We start from the raw sequence: 24525 nt of genomic DNA, 5'->3' as shown, positions 1-24525 counted from the left end.
ACAGCAGTAACACAGCAGACTTTCTTAAAGGGATTGCCAGAGTTCCAGAGACCAGACTCCTTGGAATCTACCTGCATCCTTTAAGGATAACAGATTTCCTTGACATAAGAATAGAATAGCGATTAGCAGGAAAACTGAACTTCTGAACTTAACTCAGAGACAAATGAAACATGACTTAGGTAGTTACACAAAATGTTGATAATGATACAAAAATGAAATCAAATAAAGAAAAGAATCAGTTTGATTTTCTCAGTTGTCAGGTATATTCCTCACAGCGGCATCACTGGGCCAAAGGGATATGCATGGTTTAATGTCATGTAGGATATACTTCCAAATCGCTTTCCAGAATCGCTGGACCATTTCATAGTTCCACTCATAGAGGATGTGTGCCTTTTTTCCTGTGATCTCTCCAGCAATTGTCACCTTTTTTTGAATATGAGATTGAAGTTTAGAGTTCTCTTCATTTGCATTTCTATTCTTCCATCCAAATCTAATCATTTTGAACAATTTTTTACATGATTGTGGATACTTTGTATTTTTTCCCTTGAGAGCTGCTTATTTATTAATGTGGTCTTTAGCTGCATTAACAGAAGCAAAACTTCCAGGCATAAAGGGAGGCGGGAGTAGAGGGGAAGGTAGGCTTATTGTACTTTGCCTTCATCAGACCTCATGTGAATTATTTTGTTCAATTCTAGGTGCCACAGCTTTGGAATGACATGAATAATTCTGCGGAGTAAACCAGGAAGGGCCTTGCTTCTATGATATAGGAAGGGTTGATTGCAGAAATAAGGGGTCCATAGCCTGGGGAAGAGAAAACTCCAGAGGACATAATGGCAATTTTCAAGTGCTTGAAGTTCTGTCATATTAGAGGAGGGATTAATTTTTTTTTCTCCTTTGTCTCCAGAGGGCAAACAAAGAGCAATGGATAGAGGTTGCAAAGAGGCAAATTTAGGCTTTAATGTCAAGAAAAACTCACTAACAGAGCTGCTCACAAGTAGAATAGCTACTTCAAGAATGGTGGGTCCCCTTCCTTAACTTTAAGGAAAAACAGGAGACCATTCTTTGGGTAGCTTATCAGGGTGATTTCTTTCTGGCATAGGTTGGACTAGATGCTTCCTGAGGTCTTTCTCAGTTCCCAAATTCTATGAATCTCTTATTCTTTTTCATAGTAAATTATCTAGTTTAAATATGCTCTGGTCTCCTCTTTTCTCTTGCTATTTACCTTTTCAACATTTCACTGCTTATTCATCTCTTCTTGAGAAAGAAGAATGAAAGAAGAACTTGTAGAATAGAAGTAATACATAATATTACTACCTCTTAGTAATTTTTGAAATAGCTTGATGGTACACAGAATTTAAACTTTTGATAAAATTAGGCATTTTGTGGATTACCTCCAGATTTCACTTATTTTTGTTGTTCCTGTCTTATGAACATGGACTAAGGCTTATCTTTTAGTCACATACTAAGAAATGTATGCATGGTGATAATGGATAAGAATATCACAAACAAATCCACAAGATCAATTTAGGCTTCCTTTTCTAAACTCGATGATTTTACTGCAAACTCTAGGAAGTGGCAAAATTACTTATTGGAGTTTTTCTAACAATTTTATTCCATGTATCTATTATTTTTCTTGTACTAATTAGTTGTGAAATGGGTAAAACATGTATCAGAGGACCCCATCCAGGTATAGCAATGGGACACTTAGGGGCACTGGAAGGATAGTTCTCTAATCTTCCACCTTAAATATGATATCTAGTAATACAGAGCCCTCAGAAACTTGAGTATCTAGACATTCTTATTCATAAAGTCTAAAGGCTGAATAGCATGTCTAATTTAGATTAGAGTCCTGATTCTGCTCCTTGGTAGCTTTGTGACCTTGGGCAAATCACTGCTCCTAGGTACCAGTAGTTTTCTGATTGCCAAATACATTAGCTTTTTTTTCCCCCGCCCTTTTATAGCTTTTCACATTCTTGGCCAACTTTCATACTAAGTACATTCCATCTCTTTGCTCAGCTTCAGAGGCATGATAATTCTCTTGATGTTTCTCCTATCTCTTTAACTGCCCCTGCTCAGTCTTTATAACTAGCTCCTTATTTGTTCCTTTAATGTAACCTTGACTTTTTTCTTTTTTCTCTCCCTTAGCCACCAATTGTATAACTCCCAAATCTTTACCTCTAGTCTTAAGTTCCAGATAATAATGATAATAACAGTAGCTTGCATTTATGTAATGCTTTAAGGTTTGCAAAATACTTTACAAATATTATCTCATTTTGTCCTCACAACAACCCTAGACAATAGGTGTTATTATTTTCCTTATTTTAGATGTGAGGAAACTGAGGAAGACAGAAGTTAAATGATTTGCCCAGGGTCACATCTAGAAAATATCTGAGGCAGTTCCTTAGGTATTGCAGTAGATCCACACATCTCCATATGGCTATATGACATGTCCACCTAGATGCTCACTAGCATCTCAAACATAGATTGTCCAAAACCTAAACTCACATTACCTGTCCCTTTTTCCTATCTTCTGACTTTATTCCTTCTGTTTGTAGTACTACTATTTACCCATGTTTCTGTCATGTTTATTACCTTCAGGCTACTTCTGTCTCACCTCTCATATACAGTATTTAACAAATCCTGTTGATTCCATTTTTGCAACAGTACTCATCTGCATCCCATTAGCTGGGCTCTTGTTAGCAGATGCCTCCTTCCATTAACCTCCTTCTGTCCACCCTTCATTTTCTCCCTTCTCTAATCCATACTATTCTCAGAATATCTATTCTTCTTTCTTAAGCATGGTTCTATCCCTTTGCTCAACAATCCTTAGTGGTTTTCTGTTTCCCTAGCACTACCTTACCTTTTCTTATATTACTTCCCTCTGAATACTTTATGCTTCAAACAAGCTGGATTGCTCTCTGCTCCTCTCTCCTTTCCCCAGTCAGCCATGGGATGAACAGTAGAGTGGAAAGTACCCTGGATTTTAAGCCAGAGACCTGGGTTCAAATTCTAGCTCTTCCACATTCTACTTGTTTTATCTTGTATAAGTTGTTTAACTGCTAGGGGCCTCAGTTTTCTCATCTATAAAATGAGGGTATTTGCCTTCTAATCCCAGCTCTAAACCTATGATCCTGCAACTTAAGTGTCTGGCTGTTCCCTGTTTTTGGAATAGACTACTTCCTCTTCTTTGCTTTTTAAACTTCTCTACTTTTTTTAAAAGTCCAATTTAAAGGCTACATATTTCAGGAAGCTTTCTCTGATCACCCTCAAATGTAATATTTTGTATTTTGGGTATTAGTATTATTATTTTTTTTGATTGATAATTAAAATGATAAGCTGGTAAATGTTTAACAGCTCACTCCAAAAATGTGTGTGTGTGTGTGTCCACAACACACTTTTAAATTTTATCTGCATTATTAACATTTTCTCCATCACTTTCTAAGTCTAGGTAATTGACAGAACAATAAATCAAGCCCTGATTTGTAGCATTTGCCTATTTATTATGAGCAAATGAAAATTTAACAATCAGTTTGCTTCTCACAAGCCTGTTTGAGCTGACTCCAGCAACCCCTGGAAGCCCCTTCAAGATTTATTTAAGCTTTGTATCCACCCCATTGTGCTCCTCACACAGTAAAGTCTGAATAGACATTAAATGATAATATAAGTCCCTTGATTTCCCCCTTAAGCCCCAGTTTCATCAATCAAATGGAGATAATATTGCTTGAATTACCTACGTCACAGTGTTGTCAGGATCAAATGAACTAACATATATAGAACATTTTACAATTGAAAAAGGTATATAAATGTGAACTATTATAATCGTTATCTTTGCCTGTTCTAGCAATACATTCTGCATTTCTATGTGATAGTCTAGCAGTTCTTAACCTGGGATCTGTAGACAGATTTCAGTATTTCCGTGACCTTGGATGAAAAAATAAAATTTTCCACTTTATCTTCCATTAATCTTTTTTTATTATATTTTTTGAGGGGGGAAGGCAGGGCAGTTGGGGCTAAGTGATTTGCCCAAAGTCACACAGCTAGTAAGTGTGTCAAGTGTCTGAGACTGGATTTGAACTCAGGTCCTCCTGACTCCAGGGCCAGTGTTCTACTCACTGCACTACCTAGCTACCCCTTCCAGTAATCTTTAATGGAATTTTAACATTATCTTCAATTGGAATGTAGGCAACAGACCACAATAGTATTAGCAGTATTCGTGACTTTGTCATCAATCAAAATCTCACAGATATTGGGGGGCGGAGCCAAGATGGCGGCTGGAAAGCAGGAATTAGTGTGAGCTCCCTGCCAAGTCTCCAAAAATCTATAAAAAATGGCTCTCAACCAATTCTAGAACTGCAGAACCCGCAAAATACCAGAGGGAAGCAGGGCTCCAGCCCAGGACAGCCTGGATGGTTGCTGGGTGAGGTCTATCGCACACGGAGCTGGGAGGGGAGCAGAGCGGAGTGGAGCAGAGCCCAGCGTGGGCCGTGCAGACCAACCAGACCAAGAGCCGAGCGGAGCAGGCCCTAGCGCCCTGAATCAGTGAGCTGTGGCAGTTGCCAGACTTCTCAACCCACAAACACCAAAGACAACAGGGAAGAACTGCGGAACCCACAAAATAGCAGAGGGAAGCAGGGCTCCAGCCCAGGACAGCCTGGATGGTCTCTGGGTAAGGTCTATCCCGCATGGAGCTGGGAGCGGAGTGGAGCAGAGCAGAGCCCAGTGTGGGCCGTGCGGACCAACCAGACCAGGAGCAGGGCGGAGTGGGCCCTAGCGCCCTGAATCAGTGAGCTGCAGCAGTTACCGGACTTCTCAACCCACAAACACCAAAGACAACAGAGAAGGTTAGTGGGAAAAGCTACTGGGGACAGAGTGAAAAAAGGAGCTCCAGTTCGGCCACCGCCCCAGGGGCAGTGGAGGTGGGGCAGCTACAGAACTGCAGCTGCAGTTGCTTCTGGCCCCAGGCCCACCTGGTGGGAGGAATTAAGTGGCTGATCAGAGCAGGAGTGCAGAGCCTGCTGAAGATAGTATAGGTTGTATAGTATATAGTATAGTATAGTATAGGTTGGGGGTTCTTGGGGAAGGAGGAGTGCTGGTTTGGCAGCGCATCCCCTCAAGCTTGGAACATATTACTCTTTACTCTACAAGCAGTCATACCCCGCTGAAAAACTCAAGGGTCAAGTAAGTTGGCTGGGAACATGGCCAGGCAGGAAAACGCACCCAGATTCAGTCTCAGACTTTGGAATCTTTCTTTGGTGACAAAGAAGACCAAAACATACCACCAGAAGAAGTCAACAAAGTCAAAGAGCCTACAACAAAAGCCTCCAAGAAAAACATGAAGTGGTCTCAGGCCATGGAAGAGCTCAAAAAGGATTTGGAAAAGCAAGTTAGAGAAGTAGAGGAAAAATTGGGAAGAGAAATGAGAGTGATGCAAGAAAACCATGAAAAACAAGTCAATGACTTGCTAAAAGAGACCCAAAAAATGCTGAAAAACATACTGAAGAAAATAACACCTTAAAAAATAAGACTAACTAGAATGACAAAAGAGCTCCAAAAAGCCAATGAGGAGAAGAATGCCTTCAAAGGCAGAATTAGCCAAATGGAAAAGGAGGTCCAAAAGACCACTGAAGAAAATACCACCTTAAAAATTAGATTGGAGCAAGTGGAAGCCAGTGACTTGATGAGAAATCAAGATATTATAAAACAGAACCAAAGGAATGAAAAAGTGGAAGACAAGGTCAAATATCTCAATTGGAAAAACCACTGACCTGGAAAATAAATCCAGGAGAGATAATTTTAAAATTACTGGACTACCTGAAAGCCATGCTCAAAAAAAGAGCCTAGATACCATCTTTCAAGAAATTATCAAGGAGAACTGCCCTGATATTCTAGAGCCAGAGGGTAAAATAGAAATTGAAAGAATCCACCGATCACCTCGTCAAATAGATCCCAAAAAGAAATCTCCTAGGAATATTGTCGCCAAATTCCAGAGCTCCCAGATCAAGGAGAAAATACTGAAAGCAGCCAGAAAGAAACAATTTGAGTATTGTGGAAACACAATCAGAATAAGCCAAGATCTAGCAGCTTCTATGATATTCCGGAGGTCAATGGAGCTAGGATTAAAACCAAGAATCACCTATCCAACAAAACTGAGTATCATGCTCCAAGGCAAAATATGAATTTTCAATAAAATAGAGGACTTTCAAGCTTTCTCAGTGAAGAGACCAGAACTGAATAGAAAATTTGACTTTCAAACACAAGAATCAAGAGAAGCACGAAAAGGTAATCAAGAAAAAGAAATAGCAAGGGACTTACTAAAGTGGAACTGTTTTGTTTACATTCCTACATGGAAAGATGATGTGTATGATTCATGAGACCTCAGTATTAGGGTAGCTGAAGGGAATATGCATATATATATATATATGTGTGTGTGTGTGTGTGTGTGTGTATGTATGTATGTATATGTGTATATGTGGGTGTATGTGTGTATATATATGTATGTGTGTGTATGTGTGTGTATATATATATATATATATAGAGAGAGAGAGAGAGAGAGAGAGAGAGAGCGCAGGGTGAGTTGAATATGAAGGGATGATATCTAAAAGAAATAAAATCAAATTAAGGGATGAGAGAGGAATATGTTGAGTGAGGGAGAAAGGGAGAGATAGAATGGGGTAAATTATCTCGCATAAAAGTGGCAAGAAAAAGCAGTTCTGTGGGAAGAGAAGACAGGTGAGGGGGAATGAGTGAATCTTGCTCTCATCAGATTTGACCTGAGGAGGGAATACCATACATACTCAATTGGGTATCTTACCGCACAGGAAAGAAGGAGGAAGAAGATAAAAAAAAGGGGGATGATAGAAGGGAGGGCAGATGGGGGAGGAGGTAATCAAAAACAAACACTTTTGAAAAGGGACAGGGTCAAGGGAGAAAATTGGATGAAGAGGGATAGGTTAGGAAGGAGGAAAATATATTGTGGAAGGGTTATACATAATGATACGCATGTGGCCTATGTTGAATTGCTTGCCTTCTTGGGGAGGGTGGGTGGGAAGGGAAGAGGGGAGAGAATTTGGAACTCAAAGTTTTAAAAACATGTTCAAAAACAACAACAACAAAAAAAAAAGGTTTTGCATGCAACTAGAAAATAAGATACACAGGCAATGGGGCATAGAAATTTATCTTGCCCTACAAGAAAGTAAGGGGAAAGGGGGTGGAGGGTAGGGGGAGTGGGGTGACAGAAGGGAGGGCTGACTGGGGAACGGGGCAACCAGAATATACGCCATCTTGGAATGGGGGGAGGGTAGAAATGGGGAGAAAATTTGTAATTCAAACTCTTGTGAAAATCAATGCTGAAAACTAAATATATTAAATAAATTAAATTTAACAGATCAAAAAAAATCACAGATATTTTCACATCACATTGAAGTTGTATATAACTTGAAATAGCATTTACACTCTTTAACTACTTAGAAATTACTATAGTTATTAAACTTACCACTAGATATATTACTATATTGCAAACTTTATTTTAATATTTTGATACCTCTACTTCAATACAATTGGTTTCCTTAATGACCTATTATTTCACTTTTTGCGTTTAAAAATATTATTTTGAGAAGAGGTTGGTAGGATTCACCAGAGCATCCTAAGAGTATATGACATAAAAATGGTTACAAATCTTTGTTTTAGTGCTAGAATTACACAAAAGGCTGAGGGAAGGCAATAAAGATTCAAAAGGGTGCTCAATGTCTGGAGCATTGAAATGAAAGGTGTCTTCCAAAAACAGACCTGGGGATTTGTCCTTTTTTTGTATGTTGGCAAGATTAACTACATGACGTTGATATTTTGACAGTCATAACTGTTGTTACATTTAAAAATCAGTGAATTTTGATGCTGATATTATGGTGTTTTTTTTTCCTTTCAGGCAAACTTGTGCTTTGTGGACATCGATAATCACTTTATTGAGCTTCCAGAAGAATTTCCACAGTTCCCTAATAAACTAGATTTTATCCAGGAAATCTCTGAAGTTCTCCTGCAGTTTGGAATTCCTCCTGAGGGTAGCCTACACTGCAGTGAGAACAGCATTAAACTTAAGAATATGGTTCTGAAGGACTTGGTCAATGATAAAAAGAATGGAAATGTCTCTACAAACACAATCCACATGTATGAATTACTCAAAGGCAATGAAACCATAGCCCGCCTTCAGGCTCTAACCAAGAGGACAGGTGTAACTGTGGAAAAAGTGGCCCTTTCTCCCTCTCTGGCTGAAAAGAACTTAAAACTACAATGTGAAGAGGCAGAAATGAGGGACTATAAGCTCAATGTGCAGCTTCGGGAGGTCTTTGCCAATCGCTTCACACAAATGTTTGCTGACTATGAGGCTTTTGTGATTCAGACAGCACAAGACATGGAATCATGGTTGACCAATAGGGAGCAGATGCAGAACTTTGACAAAGTAAAAAACAATTCCTTTTAATCTGATCCTCAGGGGATGAAATTATTGGCTCGGTGTAAAAAAAAAAATCAAATTTTTCTCTTACCCTACCCATTTAGAATCATTTGTATATATAATCTAGATTGCAATATTGATACAAAGTAAAATTTTTTCGAGAAATCGAATTAATTGCCTTTTTAGGCAATTAAAAGTTACTTATATAGGCTATACCCAAGTCTGTTTAGTATTTGTAATTTATTTTCCTACAGGTCCTTAAGCCAAACCACAAAGGCCATAATGTGTGTATACTTAATCAATACCATACTAAGTACTATCGGACCTAATCACCATATATAACAATATTTCTATAGAAAAAATGTAGTCAGACATTCAGTTTAGAATGCCAGGAATATACATTTGCTTGCTATAATAAAGGGACTTCTCTCCTGTTCCAGTTCACCCATTGGGAAAATGGAAATTGGGACTTGTCTAGCTCTACATCAGTGGTGATAGTTCACATGGACTCTGAGGCAAGAAACATAGCTGGAATGGGGAATGGGGTGAAATATATGGGTCAATGATGATAGTTCTAAGGTATGAAAATAGGACTAGTTGGATAGCCAGAGCCTTTCCTATCTTTTATTTATTTAGAAAAAAATAACACACAAGTATGTTGGCACAAAAATAACCAGAGTAATTTCTTAGAAAAGTCATAGTAAACTTATCTTTGTACTCACAGAAACTGGGGGACAGTATAGTGGGCTGATGAACAGTACTGGTACTATGGTCAATGCTAGAGACTAGTGCTAGGGCCAATATACTATCCTCTTCACCACTGAACTGGCCCACTATCAAGGTAAGAGTCGGAAACAACATATGTGTTTGAGGTATGGGTGAGTTGCCTTCAAAGACAGCCTCATCAAGAGAGCAGGTGGAATCAATGTGGCCACCAAATTTTACCAAGTAACTATTTGTACAGAAAAGTCAAGGTCGCATTTATAAGCACTTTTAAAAAATTTTACTTTTTTTAATTTTGAATTTAACATACTCTGCCCCAAGAACAATTCCATATATTGTAAACACTTTTTAAAATTTTTTAAATTGTGTGACTTTTGATATCTCAAATTTTTTTTTCTAATATAGAAGTTTTCATTATCTGTAATTGCTGTGGAGGTTAAGTTTTCTTAAATGAAATCTGTTCTTTTTCCAGTTTGACTCTTTAGTAAAGAAAGTTTCTCTTTGTGAAAGTCAGTGGTTTCACTTCAAAGAGAGAATTTTTACTTTATTCTGAGTCAAAAAAGAAGAGAAACTGAATTAGATTATTAATGAAATTCCAAGGTTTTCATCTAAAATTTTATATGAAGGCAAAAAAAAGTTTCATTGGCTTTCAGCTTTCTAAAGTTGTTTATGCAGCATAATCTCTAAAGTGATAACTGTTAAAGAATAAAATTTCTGCTATTAGATATTACTATCTTTCACTGCACCTCCCAAAGTGCCTAATTTACTCTTGAGGCTAGTTTACATGTCTGGAAGAGCAAATATGATGACTTGTCTAAAGAAAGAGGATAGAAAAACCAAGTCAACATATGTTTATTAAGCTCCTACTATGTGCCAGACACTGCATTAGCTGTTTTTCATTGGGTAGAGTGCCAACCAACTTGCTTTTTCACTTTCTAATGTATGAAAGTGACTTTCATGAACTGTTCATTAAGAAGCTATTATTTGTGGCCAGATTTTACTTGTCCATAAATCTCCCAAAGAGCTGCCAACTTCAAAATATTTCTTAATCTTGTATTTTTGTCAGTGAACTTAACTATTTTGATGCCTATCATCAATTCTATAAAAGGCATCTAGATAATGCAGTGGATAGAGCATTGGGCTTGGAATCAGGAAGATTCAAATTCAAACATGGCCTCAGACACTTTTTAGCTGTGTCATGAAACCCCTGTCTGCCCCAGTTTCCTTATCTGTAAAAGAAGGATAATAATAGCACCTACCTCACAGGGTTATTGTAAGGATCAAATGAGATAATATTTTTAAGTCCCTTAGCACAACCCCAAGTGAGATAAAATTTATAAAGTGTTTAGCACAGTGCCTGGCACATTTCTTTCTTTTTTATGAGAGAGAGAGAGAGACAGAGAGAGAGAAAGAGAGAGAGAGATGCCCTCATGGTTTTATCCTTAGAACAAATTTACAAATTCCTACCAAAATTGAGTTTGTTCTTTCTTTTTTAATCTTTAAAACTTTAAGCTGAAAATGTAACTTTTTGCATAATCCCCATAGATATAAATGTTTAATGTTATCGGTTATCAATCAGTCATTAAGCACTTAGGGTTTATTCTGTACTAGACACTCTCCGAAGTTCTGAGAAAACAGAGAAGAAGTAAAAACAACCCTTACTCTCAAGGAAGTTACAAGATGTGTAATAATAATGATAGATAACATTTTTATAGCACTTTTAGGTTTGAAAAGTACTTTACATATTATCTCATTTGATCTTTACATATACAAGGTAATCTCAGAATGAAAACCCCCTGCAGAAGAGGACATTTCCGCTGAATCTTTAAGGAAGCCAGGATTTCTCAGAGGTGGAGGTGTGGAGGGAGAGCATTCCAGGAATGAAGATAGATAGCCAATGCAAAGACAGAGAGATAAAGATGGAGAATCTTGTGTACCAAACAGCAAGTAGTCTAGTGTGGCTAGACCCCAAGTGTGTGGAAGAGAGTAATTTATAAAATGATGAGGGAGATAGGAAGGGGCCAGGTGATAAAAAACTTTACATGTTAAAGGAATTTATATTTGTTCTTAAAGATATTAAGGGGCCATGGGAGTTTATTGAGTGGAGGATATGATGGTCAGATCTGAACTTTCAGAAACTCACTTTATTACTGTGTGGAAGATTGATGAGAGTATCTAGAGAGAGATTGAGGCAGGGAGACCGAACAGCTATTGCTATTATAGTAATCTAATCAAAAAGTGATGATGACCTAAACTAAGGTGGCAGCTATGTGAATGGAGAAAAGGGGATGCATGTGAGAGATGTTATGAAGATGGAAACAAGATTTAGTATTTGATTGGATGCAGTGGGTAAGAGTAGGGAGTAAACAATGACAGAAGTAGCGAACCTAGATGACTGAGAGGATAGTGATTTTCTCAGCAGTAACTAACTAGTGGCCTGAAAGGGATGATCCATATCTCGAAGTGCCTTACTCCCAGGAAGTTTTGAGCAACACATGGGATACATGGTACAAAAAGATTTATAGGTTTTTGATAATTAACTAAAACTAAAAGTGGATAACACTTTGTGATAGTACCCAAAAAAAATCAATGAGAGGAAGAATATTTGGTGAAGAAGGCACAGGACAGAACATTAGGGTTACAACTACAACCACGAATAGTGAGCATAACATGGATAAAAAGGAACAGCACAACAGGCAGGATGAGAACCAAGTGAGAACAGGATCGCAAAAACCTAGAGAGGAAAGTGTCCAGGAAGAGACGGTGGTCAACAATTTCAAATGTTACAGAAAGGTCAAGAAGAATGAGGAATTAGAAAAAGATGTTGGTGACAATTATATTGCCAGTAGCATAGATAGAACAGTTTGAGATGAATGATGACATTAGAAGTTAAATTGCAGAGGGTTTAGAAGAGAGTAAGAGGAGAAAAATTGGAGCTACCAAATATATGATTTTCCAAGGAATTTAGCTGAGAAAGAGAGGGAAGCTATAGGACAGTAACTAGTGGGGATGGTAGAACCTACTTAAAATTTTTAATGCTAGGAGAAATTTGGAGTGTTTGTGCAAATTTTAGGGAAAAAAATAGTAATTCGAGACTGAAAATTAGAGAAGGGATGACAGTGGGGACTGAAGAGCAATATGCTGTAGGAATGAGAGGGAAGAGGATGAAGGAAACATTTAAAATACTTGTCCTTGGCAAGAATAAGAACCACTTCATCAGGGACTGGAGTGAAGGAGGAAAAGGCGGGGAATGATGTAGGGAGAATGAGGTAAGAAGAGGGAACTCTTGAAAAATGGTCTTAATTTTTTCAGTAAAATATGAGGTAAGATCCTTAGCTAAGGAGAGAGGTATGTTATGAGAGATTTGTAAGGAAAAAAGGTGATTTGGGATATCTGTTGTGGAGACTGGGATGGAGAATCAATTAAGGAATAGTAGTAGGATTGCCTTGTTTACCCACTTGAGATTTAATAACATAAATTTATGGTGAACCCATTTGATTTGCTGAAGCTTTATTCGGCAGCACATAAGTAGAAGCAAAGGAGGATGGTAGGGGTAACCTAGAGTTGGGGTTTAGCAAAGTATGATTGGCAATAGGAAAAAGGAACAAGGAATTTGAGAGAAGAGGGTAGTGTGGAATTGAATATGTCCACAAAGAGGTGGATAGGCAGTAGAATAGTATAGCCAAAGCAGGGCTGAAGCTCTGGGAAAGTACTTGAATAAAGGGATTAGAGGTCATAGTGAGGCTGAAGAATAAGTTTAGTAGTATTAAGGCATAAAGGAGAGATGAAATGATAAGATAATGACCACATAAAGGAGTTTTTGAGTTCATGAAATGAAAGCATATTTTTGGGTCATGACAAAATCAGTGCTATGCCCATCCCTGTCATAGCTTAGATGGGATGGAAGACTAGGTAATGGTAACTGAATTGATTAAATACTTGGGAATGTATTTGATCGAGTATCAGCATATATGTTGAAGTTGCTACTATGAGATCAAGCTCTGAAATGTGGTATTAGTAGACAATGTTGTAAATTATTATAAATTGAAAATAAAGAATGTTAAGGTTGTGTTCTTGGAGTGCTCTTGAAATTTCAGAGGGCATTACTGTGTTAAGAGATTAAAAGGTATAATTGAAAGGAAGGACTTCAATAATGCGGACATTTTTAGATGCAAAAATAATAGTAAAGAGTGGTAACTTCACTAATTGTCTAATTATCTCATTACAGGCTTCTTTCCTTTCTGATCAGCCTGAGCCTTATCTCCCATTCCTTTCACACTTCATTGAAACACAGATGTTTGCCACCTTTGTTGATAATAAAATTATGTCCCAGTGGGAGGAAAAAGATCCTATACTTCGGGTCTTTGACTCAAGGATTGAGAAGATAAGACTGTATAATGTAAGAGCACCTGTTTTGCGGACCTCTATATATCAGAAATGCAACACTTTAAAAGAAGCAGGTACATTCAGTTTGTAATTTAAAATAAAATTTTTTATCTGTTCCCCTTTCTACATGTTATTCCCATTGCGCATGTAATTTTTTTCTTCTTTTACTATACATTTTCTTCCAGTGACCTGTGTTCAATGAAATTTGGGAGAGGGAGATTGAAGGATATGTCCACCTTTCATTCTTACTTTCTTTTGTATTTTCTAGGGAAAGGCTTTGACCTCATTTTGCATTTTTTAGTTTTTCAGTTTCTGGAAGAAAACCAATAATAAATATAATGAAACATTAAGAACTAAGTGCTGAAGTTATATGATTGATATATGATCATCATTATACACTTTTGTATCTAATGACAAAAATGTTAGTTTCTGTCCCTTTATTTATGCCATCCAAGGAAATATTTCTCCTGTGTCATTCAGAAAATCTTGGTTTTTAAATAATAAACCTGGCATGCCTCCTGACTTATGTAAATACAGAAGGATTTGATTGATATAAATAGTTCAGTGGTATACACAAATAATAGTCTGATTCATAACCTCCCTTAATAAGAGGTATATTTAAGTTATTGAAATGAGTAATTTTTCCCTTTGTCAGTACATGAACGGAAAATTATATATTAATTTTTCTTTTTAGTGTGATATATCCCTTTAATAATTTTTAAATGGGTATGCAAGATTTTTAGATTTTATTTAATGAGCTATTTTATGTTGACAGATAGCAAGAATTTAAATTCTTGGCCATTAGAGGGAACAAAGGCATACCTTATCTCCAAATCCTTAGTTAATTGCAAAATATACTTTTCTGTAGAAAAGAATGAATGAAAAAGCATTTTTAAGCTCTTGCAGTCTGCTAAGAGCTAGGGATACAAATAGGAAAGCAAAACTGTCCATAAAGGAGCTTACATCATAACAAGGAAAAGTATAGAAAGTTTTAGGAGCTAGTCAGATGAAAAGGCTTCATGGTCCTTAGGGTGCAACAGGAGAGTGTCTTGGTAATACACTTTTTACTTTAATTTCTTTCAGTTCTCTTAATTCTACTGATAAAACCATATCCATTTCTGGAATCATTTGATAGGACCTTGGTGGTTAAAAACTTTTCCAAATTTTCACTAGTTGTGTGGTCCCAGGAGGCAAGGCCTACAAAATCTGTGGAAGCAGTTGTCATTTTACATCTCTACCAGAGTTGATTCCCTAGATGATGGTTTTCAGGTCTGGACTGGAAACAGATTTGATAGTCTGGGACGTGGGCAGTGGGTCAGGGGGTCAGGGTGGTGCTGCTATTATACGAGCTCTTTAGCTCAGTGTCTTGGGTATTGTAGTATGAGGGGTGATAGTGGTAGTTGTTTCACCAAGCAGAAGTTGCCCCTTGTCTCTCTCTCAGGGTGAAATTCTGCTTCAGCTAGCCTGGCTAGCTTGCCTGCCTATGGTTCACAGTTAGTTGATCTCTTCTTTGTAGGAGTTGCTCTCCTAGACAATGGCTGTGGGAGTTGGGCTGAAAGCAAGGCGAATGATTTGGGGGGCACTACTTTTTTGGGGTTCTTGGACTTAACTGGTTATCAGTGGCAATTTGGTCAGAGGTTGGTAGTAGTGAGATGGCAAATCCTTTCTCCCTGCAATGCTGGTTGAAGATGGGCTGCTGGTCTAGAGGGTGCAGATATTCCCAAGCGTAAGGTCCTGGGTTATCACCGTCTTGGTCTAAAGGGAAGTTGTGGTCAAGGTAGTGATGGTCTAACTTGCCTGAAATATGCCATCTCTTGTCTGATATTTAGGGTACCATGCTGTTTCACTTTTAGTTACGTCAGTCTTCCTGCCTTGTGGGTAGTCCTTTCTTTTGGAGTGATTCATCCCCTCAATCTGTTTTCTCACCTGTAAAAAGAAAAAAAGCATAATAATACTTACATGGACTGTCTCACAAAAATCAGGGCCTCACCTGGCAATTCTCTATGCCAGTGAGATGACATATCTAGTCCCACCTAGTCCCTCTCCTTATCCCTAATAATAATACATGCAGAAGCTACTTGAATGTAATTGATTCTTGTGAAAAGAAAAGAAAAAAGAGATAGCTCAGATTATATCATTTATTTTCACCTCTTATTTGCTTGACTTTTCCTGTTTTCCTTATGTGGACCCAGGATGCACAAGTAATTAACCTTCAACTAATTAGGTGACTGATCTTTTGCAAATAAGCAATTAATTTCTAGAAACTTAGAGTGTTTAATTGATATACTATGCAAATGCCTTTTTCATATAACTTTAGAGGTCTTTGACCTTCTGAAAGTATCTTGGTAGCCTGATAATAACCCAAAAACATTGTTGGGGCTTATCTTTTGGTAGGTAATAAAGTGAATGAAATCAGTTATATTGCCCAAGGCTAGTGTAAGCGACTCCTGAGCCAGTATTAATCTCCTAATTTTGACAAAGTTTGAATGGTAGAACCATTGTTTTTAATTCAATTAATTCATTTCAAGAAACAGTAATCTATAATATGCTAGGTACTAGGAATACAAAGATAAAAATGGAAAGCAGTCCCCATCTTCAAGAATTTTGTTGTTGCTACTGTTGGTTACAATATTTAAACAGAAAAATAAATGACATGCCATGATGTTTGACTTATCTTACCACCCCTTCTCAATCTCCTTTGCTGGTTTATCATCCATATCATACCCCCTAATTGTGGATAGAATTCATTCCTGGGCCTTCTTTTTTTCTTTCCCTACATGCTTTATATTGATAACCTCATCAGCTCAATTGGATCTAATTATCTCTATGTGATGACTCACAGATCTGTATATCTAACACCAGTCGTTTCCTTGAGCCATAATCACATATCACCAGCTGCTATCGGACCTTTCAAACTAGATGTCCTGTATATTTCGAACACATCAGATCCAAAAAAAAAAAACAAAACCTCATTACTTTCCCCTCAAAACCTCTCTTCATAACTTTACTATTTCTGTTAAGTTCCATTGTTGTTCATTTACTTTTCAGCCATGTCTGACTCTCCAGCTCATTTTACAGATGAGGACACTGAGATAAATGGGGTTAAGTGACTTATCCAGGGTCGCACAGTTTGTACATGTCTGAGGCCAAATTTGAACTCAGGTCTTCTGACTCAAGGGCCAGCATTCTATCTACTGTGCTACCTAGCTGCTCCCTATTGAGGTCACCATTATTCTTTTAGTCCCTCAAATCCATAATCTTGATGTTATCCTTAATTTCTCACCCTCTCATCCCATGTATATAATCTGTTGTCAAATCTTGACATTTCTGCCTATACCACCTAAATCTTTCTCTGGGCACACAACCACCAACCTAGAGGAGCCTTACATGACCTCTCTCCTAGACCATTACAATGGTTTCTTATTTTCTCTCCCTTCCTCATCTTATCCCACTCTAATCCATTCTTTTTAAATATATATGCATGTATGTACACACACATATGTGTATATGCATATTTTTAAAATTTTATTTTAATCAGTCAAGATCCATCTTCTCACTTTTCCTTTCCACAATAAAACAAAAAATGTATGTTACACATCAAAAGTTGTGTAGCATTCATATTGGTGAGTCTTAAGTTGGAATTTTCTGATGCCTAGAAACTAAAAAATATTTCCTAAATGTTTATAGCAAAACATTTATATATAAATTGGTTGATGTAGTGATATTACCTTTTCAGAAAACTCTAAGGCGGCAAAACTATGTGCAATTTATACAATCAACTCAGTCTTTTTATTAACACACCTAAGTTAAATTTTTTGATTTGACAAAAACTTCAAAAGTATTCCTTTGTACATAAATGAATAAATTATCACACAATGATTCCCCATCCAAAACAATTTTTTCTCAAGTGTACACAACACACACACACACACACACGCACACACACCTGTTGCCATGTGGTTTTTGTTTTTTGTGTTTTCCTTCTTTTGTAAATCCACACTGCTTGCTGGGAGCCCATATATTTTTTTTTCAATGAAGAAATGTGTTCTGAGCCTTCTCATTTTACAGTAGATGTGTTATCTGGAGTGAACAACAGAGGTTCATCCAGAGAAAAACTTTCACTACTTCTTTGGTGTGGTTGAAAGTTCTTCTCAGCTTTTTTTTTTTACTTTCAGTTTATCCTCCTCCTTGATAGGTTCTAAACCTGAATATTCTGTATCTTCCTTTACATGACTTAGTTTTCATTGTTGCTGATAACTGTTGTTGCTTATGGATTTGTTTCTGGTTGGAATATTGTAAATGTCTAGTATGGGCTGAAGTCATATGGTAAAATTCTTAAGAGCAACCTGTTTGGCCATGCATTTTGTCACTCGAAGAGTAAGTCAATAGTTTATAAGTCTGTATTAAATTTTGAACCTGTGACCCTTTTTTCAATGTTATATGAGTCTGTTTTTTCATAGATTTGATATCTGGACCATTACTTTGTGAGTTCACATTTTTATCAACTTGGTTTTTTTCTCACTTTAACTGGCTTATGAAAATTTTGCTGAGATTCGTCAGCATTCCTTATCATACTTTTAACTCCAATTCTAGTTTTGCTGTGAATTTCTTGTTTTGCTGAAATAATTTTTTACTGAGTGCCTGTAGCTGTGGTTTGCTTAGACTGAATCAGAGATTTAGTGTTCTTGGACTTAACATTCTTACAATCGAGTGAAGAAATATTACTGGACTGGCTATTTCTGTCATTTGGATTTTCTGCTATTTCTTTTTTTAATAATTTATTTTTAGTTTTCAACATTCACTTCCATAAGATTCTGAGTGAATTTCTGCTATTTCATGAGATTCTGTTTTAGTATTTTCAGCATACTGTTATGTACTATGATCAGGAGGACCAAGTATACTGTTTTCTAAAACACTGCTTTTTGATCCTTCATAGTAGTATCTACACTCTTTAAATTAGTTTCATTAAATTCTGTAGCATCTAAATGTTCATCAGATTCTTTAGTATATGCTTCTTTAAGATTATTCAAAAGGTTTGTAGTTTCTTGAAGTGAGGATACAGCTTTAACAGCAGTTTCCATAGTATCCTGGGATTCTGTATTACATTCAGTAATCTCAACCACAGAATTGGATAGAACCACACTGTTCTTTTCTATATTGTTTGGAGTTGATCAAGGAGCAACATCAGACGAGGTAGCAGCAGCCTCTGCTACCTCCATTTGGTCAACTTCTCCGGAAAATTTTAAGCTTTCCTTTGATGTATGGTTAATACTTCCATTAGAATCCTTTTCTTCGAGATTAGTTTCACCTGTTTTATTGGTAATAGGATCATCATGTTTAAGTTATTCTCTTTCTAAAAGCTTAAAAAAAATATTGGACTGGCACTCTTGTTTTTACTTTCTTCTTTTTCTTCAGTACTACAAGTCTCTAATAGGTGAGGAGTAGTTAATGAATGGGATAGCACAGTTGTTTCTCCCTTGTGACATTTATGTTTGATAACTAGTTTGGCTTCATCCTTAAGCTGATAACAAGGTGATAATGCTGAATGATTTGAAAAAACTGTTGACACTTCAGGTACCTCTTCTGTTTAACTAGTATGTCAACTGCTCCTTTTGACTTCCGGTTTGGGTGTCGTACAAACACCTTCTTCCTTATTTTGACATCTGTCCAGAAGTCTGACTCCTGTTTTTTGTATAGATGCATTCTTGACAGCTGCTCTCGTTGAATTAGTTAAAGGTGTTGTATTTAAATGCTTGGCAGTAGTGCTTTGTTGCAAACTTCATACTTGTTCTTGTGTCATTAAACATTAGTGATCTGACTGAAATTTCTTCCACTTTGCCCCTCAGATTTCTGTTAGGGAAAATAAGTTCTTCATCAATGGTGTGATTACCATTTTCTTTAACAACTCCTTCATCCATTATATTATCAAGACCAACAACTGTTGAATAAGGCATATGGAAATTGAGATCATTACTATCCAAAACAAGCAAACATAAGTGTAGTCACTTGCAGATCATAGCATAGGATCCTCATCACTAAGCATGCTCTTCAGTGAGTTCTCTAAGACATTATGACTTGTACTAAAAATCCTCATAGACGTCATTCTTCAGGTTTGATCCTAAAGTCACCTTGAGGCTATGCTCTCAAACTTCCTTCAAAACATATCTGAGGGACCCCTTCCTACCAGGCTTTTCTTGATTTCACAGCTGACCTGTACACACACACACACACACACACACACACACACACACAACTTGTATCATCCACTGTTTCATTAAAGGCCAGTTTTTTTCTTTAGCATCATATTCAGTTTTGCTGAGTAAATTGTTCTTGGCTATCAGCCCATATCCTTTGACTTCTGGAATATCTTATTCCAAGTTCTCTTATTCCTTATAGTAGAAGCTGCTAAATCTTGTGGGATCCTGACTGGCTCCTCAGAACTTCAATTCTTTTTTCTGGCTGCTTGAGTATTTTTTTAACCTGGAAGCCCTAGATTTTGGCTATCATATTCCTGGGAGTTTTCAATGTTGGGGTTTCTTTCAGAAGACTGGTGGATTCTTTCGGCTTCCACTTTGCCTTCTTGTTGTAAGAGATCTGAACAGTTTTCTTCAAAGATTTCTTGAAATATGAAGTCTATACTCTTTTTTTGTTCATATCATTCAAATAGTCCAGAGATTCTTACATTTTTTCTCCTCAATCTGTTTTTCAGGTCAGTTGTTATTGCTGCCTTACATTTTGTTCTACTTTTTAGACTTAAAAAAATTTTGTTGGTTTGTGGCTTGGGCTAGGTTTTATACCTCTTGTGCCAAGCTTTACTTTTATTTTTATTTTATTTTCCTTTCCAATTATTTTTTTCCACAGCTCACATTTCTTTTCTGTTTTTTCTCTCAAGTACTCCCATTACATTTACAAAATACTTTTAAAACTCTATTTTTTTAATGCTTCATGTTTTCCAGATAATCTAGGCAAGTTCGTGCCCAATCTGGGTGTTTCTTTGACACTTTGCTTTTGTAGTCATTTCTATCATCAAAATAGTTCATTATGGTGGGGTTCTTTTTGGTTTGCCCATTATTCCAGCCTTCTTCCTAACTTTAGGCTTGATATTAGGGCTAGGCTGTGTCATAATTTTGAAGGGAAGATCTGGGCTGTTCCTGTTGCTACTTTCTAGGGGTATTAAGTGTTGTGTTATTTCTGGATCTCAGGGGTAGGCTAGGGGTATGCAAGCTTTCAGTGCTCCCAAAGTAGTCTGATGCATGGCAAAGTCTATTTACTGCTCCCATGGTCTGAGCTCTGCAAATTCCTATCTTGGGTTTGGGTCTATACAAGAATAGACTGCTGCTGGATTTAGCCCCTATCAGCTAACAGGAAAGCTCTATTGGCTCAAAGTGGCAGAACTGTGGGCTCCCCTTTGGTCTCTGGTTCCTACTGCTGCTTTCTGAACTTCCTTTTTCAGTTCCCAGGACCTCCCTGCCTGGGAATGCCACTCCCCTGCCCAGGTCCTCTTCTTAGTCTGCCGTGGATCTGTGACCCAGAATTGGGTAGTGGGTGACAAAACTTCCAGTTCATACATATCCTGATCATATCCTGATCCAGACCCTGGTATGGGTCTGCCTGTGCCCTATAAAAGTCTGGGACCTGCTCTTGCCCTTGTGCACAGCCTCCCCCTGGGTGTTTAAGTGCTCATGTGCAGCATACTCCTCTCCAGACCCTATCCCTATTGTCCACATACTTTTCTCACTGTCTCCCCATGCTAATCTGAGCTGAATAAATGCCTCACTCTGATTTTTTCTGGATTTCTCTATCAAGATTTAGTCTGGTGTATTTTCTAGATCTCTTTGAAGGAGTTTGTGGAGGAGGGCTTACTACATTGCTTCCTACCACTCCCCCTTCTTGACTTCACCTCCTCTAATCCACTTTTCACACAACTAGCTACCAAAATAATTCTCCTGAACTATAATATGACCACATCTGGGGCAGTTAGGTGGTGCAGTGAGTAGGCCCTGGAGTCAGGATCATCTGAGTTCAAATCCAGCTCCAGACACTTGACACACTTGTAGCTGTGTGACCTTGGGCAAGTCACAACCCCAATTGCTCTGACTTCCCCCTCCAAAAAAAAAAAAGAATGACTAAAATACCTACAAGCAAAGCCTCAAAGAAAAACACAGCCTGGGCAAAAATTCAACTAGAGTTCCTGAAAAAGATGAAGCAAGATCTAAAAAAAAAAAAAAAAAAGATATGACCACATCACTCTCCTACTCAGTAAACTCCAGAGCTCCCTATTGCCCCTAGCCTAAAATATAAATGCTTTTATTTGGTTTTTAAAGCCCTATGCAACCAGGGACCAGCCAATCTTTCCAGCCTTGTTATATATTACTTTTTTTTCTGACCCCTACTGTACAGCTAAGATGGTCTTCTTGCTTATTCCTCACACATTGCACTCATCTCCTATCTTAGTGCCTTTGCACTGGTTGCCTTCTACGTACTCCTTCCTTACTTCTGCCACATAAAAACCTTTCTAAGATTAAGTTCTTTAAATGGCATAAGTCATTTAAAGGACAATGGTCAGTTTTTTTCTTTCTATACTGAGAATAGGAAAGGAAGGAATAAAACTAGATGGATCTCTTTGATATATAGGGCTAGGACAGGAAGGAAATTTAATAAAATTCTGAGTGGAGTTGTTTATAACTTTCCTTCCCTGAGCAGTTATAAATATAGGATAGATAACCATATATCTTCTATACGCATATTGATGATTAGGACCAGTGAAATTTTGAGTACAAAATCATCTTAGTCAGTAAATAAACATTTATTAAATGTCTGCTATGTACCAGGCACTGTGCTAAGTGCTGGGAATACAAAAAGAGGCAAAAGATAGTCCCTTCCCTCAAGGAGCTCGCAATCTAATGGGAGAAACAAGCAAATTATATGTACATACAAGCTTTACACAGAATGAATAGGAAATAATTAAAAGAGGGAAGGCAGTAGAAGTAAGAGGAGTTGGGAAAGGTTACCTGCAGAAAATGGAATTTTAGTTGAGACTTAAAGGAGGCCAGGAAAGCCAGTACACAGAGATGAGGAGAGAGAGCCTTCCAGCAAGAAAAAATACCTGGATCCAAAAGATAGAGTGTCTAGTTCATGCAATGGCAAGGAAGCCAGTATCATTGAATCCCTACCAATATGTGGTAGGGAGTAAGGTGTAGAAAAAGTAGAAAGACAGGAGGGGGCTAGGTTTATGAAGGATTTTGAATGCCAAACAGAGGATTTTGTATTTGATCCTGAAGCGATAGGAAGACATTGGTATTTATTGAGTAGGGGTATGACATGATTGGACCTGCTTTTGTCTTCTTAAAGCCCAATAAAAATACCTATGTTTTTCTTATATTGGAGTAGGAGGAAGAAGAACTTTTAATGAAATTTTTAATGGCTTATATATTTTATTTGCAGCCCAATCCATTGAGCAGCGACTTATGAAGATGGATCACTCTGCCATCCACCCCCATTTACTTGACATGAAGATTGGTCAAGGCAAATATGAACAAGGGTTCTTTCCAAAGTTGCAGGCTGATGTCCTGACAACCAACAATAAGTAAGTGTCTACTGGACTGAAGAGTTGGCTTAAGTAATAAATGAAGAACATTAGGCTCTGAATTTCAGATGTGGTGCTTAACCTATGTGGATTACACCTGTGAAAGTGGCATCCATCAACTCTCTTCAACTTTTACATTAAATATAAATTTGGAAGATAAAATTGGATTTAACCTGGGCATTGCTTGACTCCTTATTCTGCAGTAGAAGAGTCAGGCCCTTAATAATATTCATCTTTTTTAAAATAACATATTGTTTGAAATACCATAGCCATTCATTGCTTTGATTGACTGTAAATGTTGGTTATTAGTTAAATACCATCAGTAAATTTATCAGTTCATAAAAAAAATAAAGGAACTCTTGGAAGCATCCTTATCTTTTATGATAGATGATGGCATTCAGACATAAAAGTGGTAGAATTCAAGGCTGCTATCTTTTTATTTGTGGCTTTACTTGTTTTCAGATAACTACAAATGTTTGTTTAAAAGATCAGTTTTTAAGAAGCTGGTTACCAAGAAGAAACTAAAGGATGCTATTAGTCCCAACAACTATCTTTTCACAATGTGGTATTCTAAATGTCATGTATAGAGAGTGTGGTAGACTAGGAGTCAGGAGTGACTAAGTTCTAGTTTTGGTTTCCTGTTAATTTATGCAAGTCATGTCACCTCCATGGCCTGGTTCCCACATCTGCCCAATAACATATAGCATTTTATTGAAGCTCGGAGAGGTAAGTGACCTGACTAAGACAGAGTGGGACATGAAGGAACCTAGATTTTCTGACTCAAAGTCCCTTGCCTTCTTATTACTTTAAAATTTTTTTCTTTATTATGAACTTATTCATAAAAACACATAAACACATGAGAAAAGAATATGAAAGAGGATTATATATGAAACCATGAATTTCTGTTACATAATTCGTTTTTAAAAGTGTTATTGTTAAATGTTATTAGGTGGAAATAAAATTGTCCTATTCATGTCCCCAACTGAACTTTTTGTTTTCTTCTGTATGTTTTTCTTTTATGTTATCTTTTTTCTCGTCTGTCATTTCCCACTAACTAGTCCCCCTTTGGGGGCAGCTATATGGCACAGTGGAGAAAGTGAGTTCAAATCCAACCTCAGATACTTACTAGGTATGTCACTGAGCAAGTCACTTACCCTGTTTGCCTCAATTTCTTCATCTGTAAAATGAGCTGGAGAAGGAAATGGCAAACCATTCCAATATCTTTGCCAAGAAAACCCTATATGGGGTCACAAAGAATCAAACACGACTAATAAAAAAAAAGGTAGACAGCTAGATGGCTCAGTGGATAGAGCACTGGGCCTGAGTCAGGAAGGCCTGAGTTCAAATCCAGCCTCAGACACTTACTAGCTGTGTGACCCTAGAC

At 37.4% G+C, this 24525-nt stretch overlaps 1 protein-coding gene across 1 annotated transcript in view; it reads left to right on the top strand.

Moving 5' to 3' along the window:
• Positions 1–24525, top strand: part of DENND5B (DENN domain containing 5B) — a 219489-nt gene that overhangs the window by 121221 nt on the left and 73743 nt on the right. Inside the window, exons 5-7 of the mRNA XM_036759004.1 lie at positions 7922–8452; positions 13398–13629; positions 23000–23141. Coding sequence (XP_036614899.1) covers positions 7922–8452; positions 13398–13629; positions 23000–23141 — 905 coding nt within the window. The remainder of the gene's footprint in view (positions 1–7921; positions 8453–13397; positions 13630–22999; positions 23142–24525) is intronic.

Source organism: Trichosurus vulpecula, chromosome 5, assembly GCF_011100635.1.
Source record: "Trichosurus vulpecula isolate mTriVul1 chromosome 5, mTriVul1.pri, whole genome shotgun sequence".
In the NCBI taxonomy this organism is placed as follows: Eukaryota; Metazoa; Chordata; class Mammalia; order Diprotodontia; family Phalangeridae; genus Trichosurus; species Trichosurus vulpecula.
This window is presented reverse-complemented; position numbering and strand designations above follow the sequence as displayed.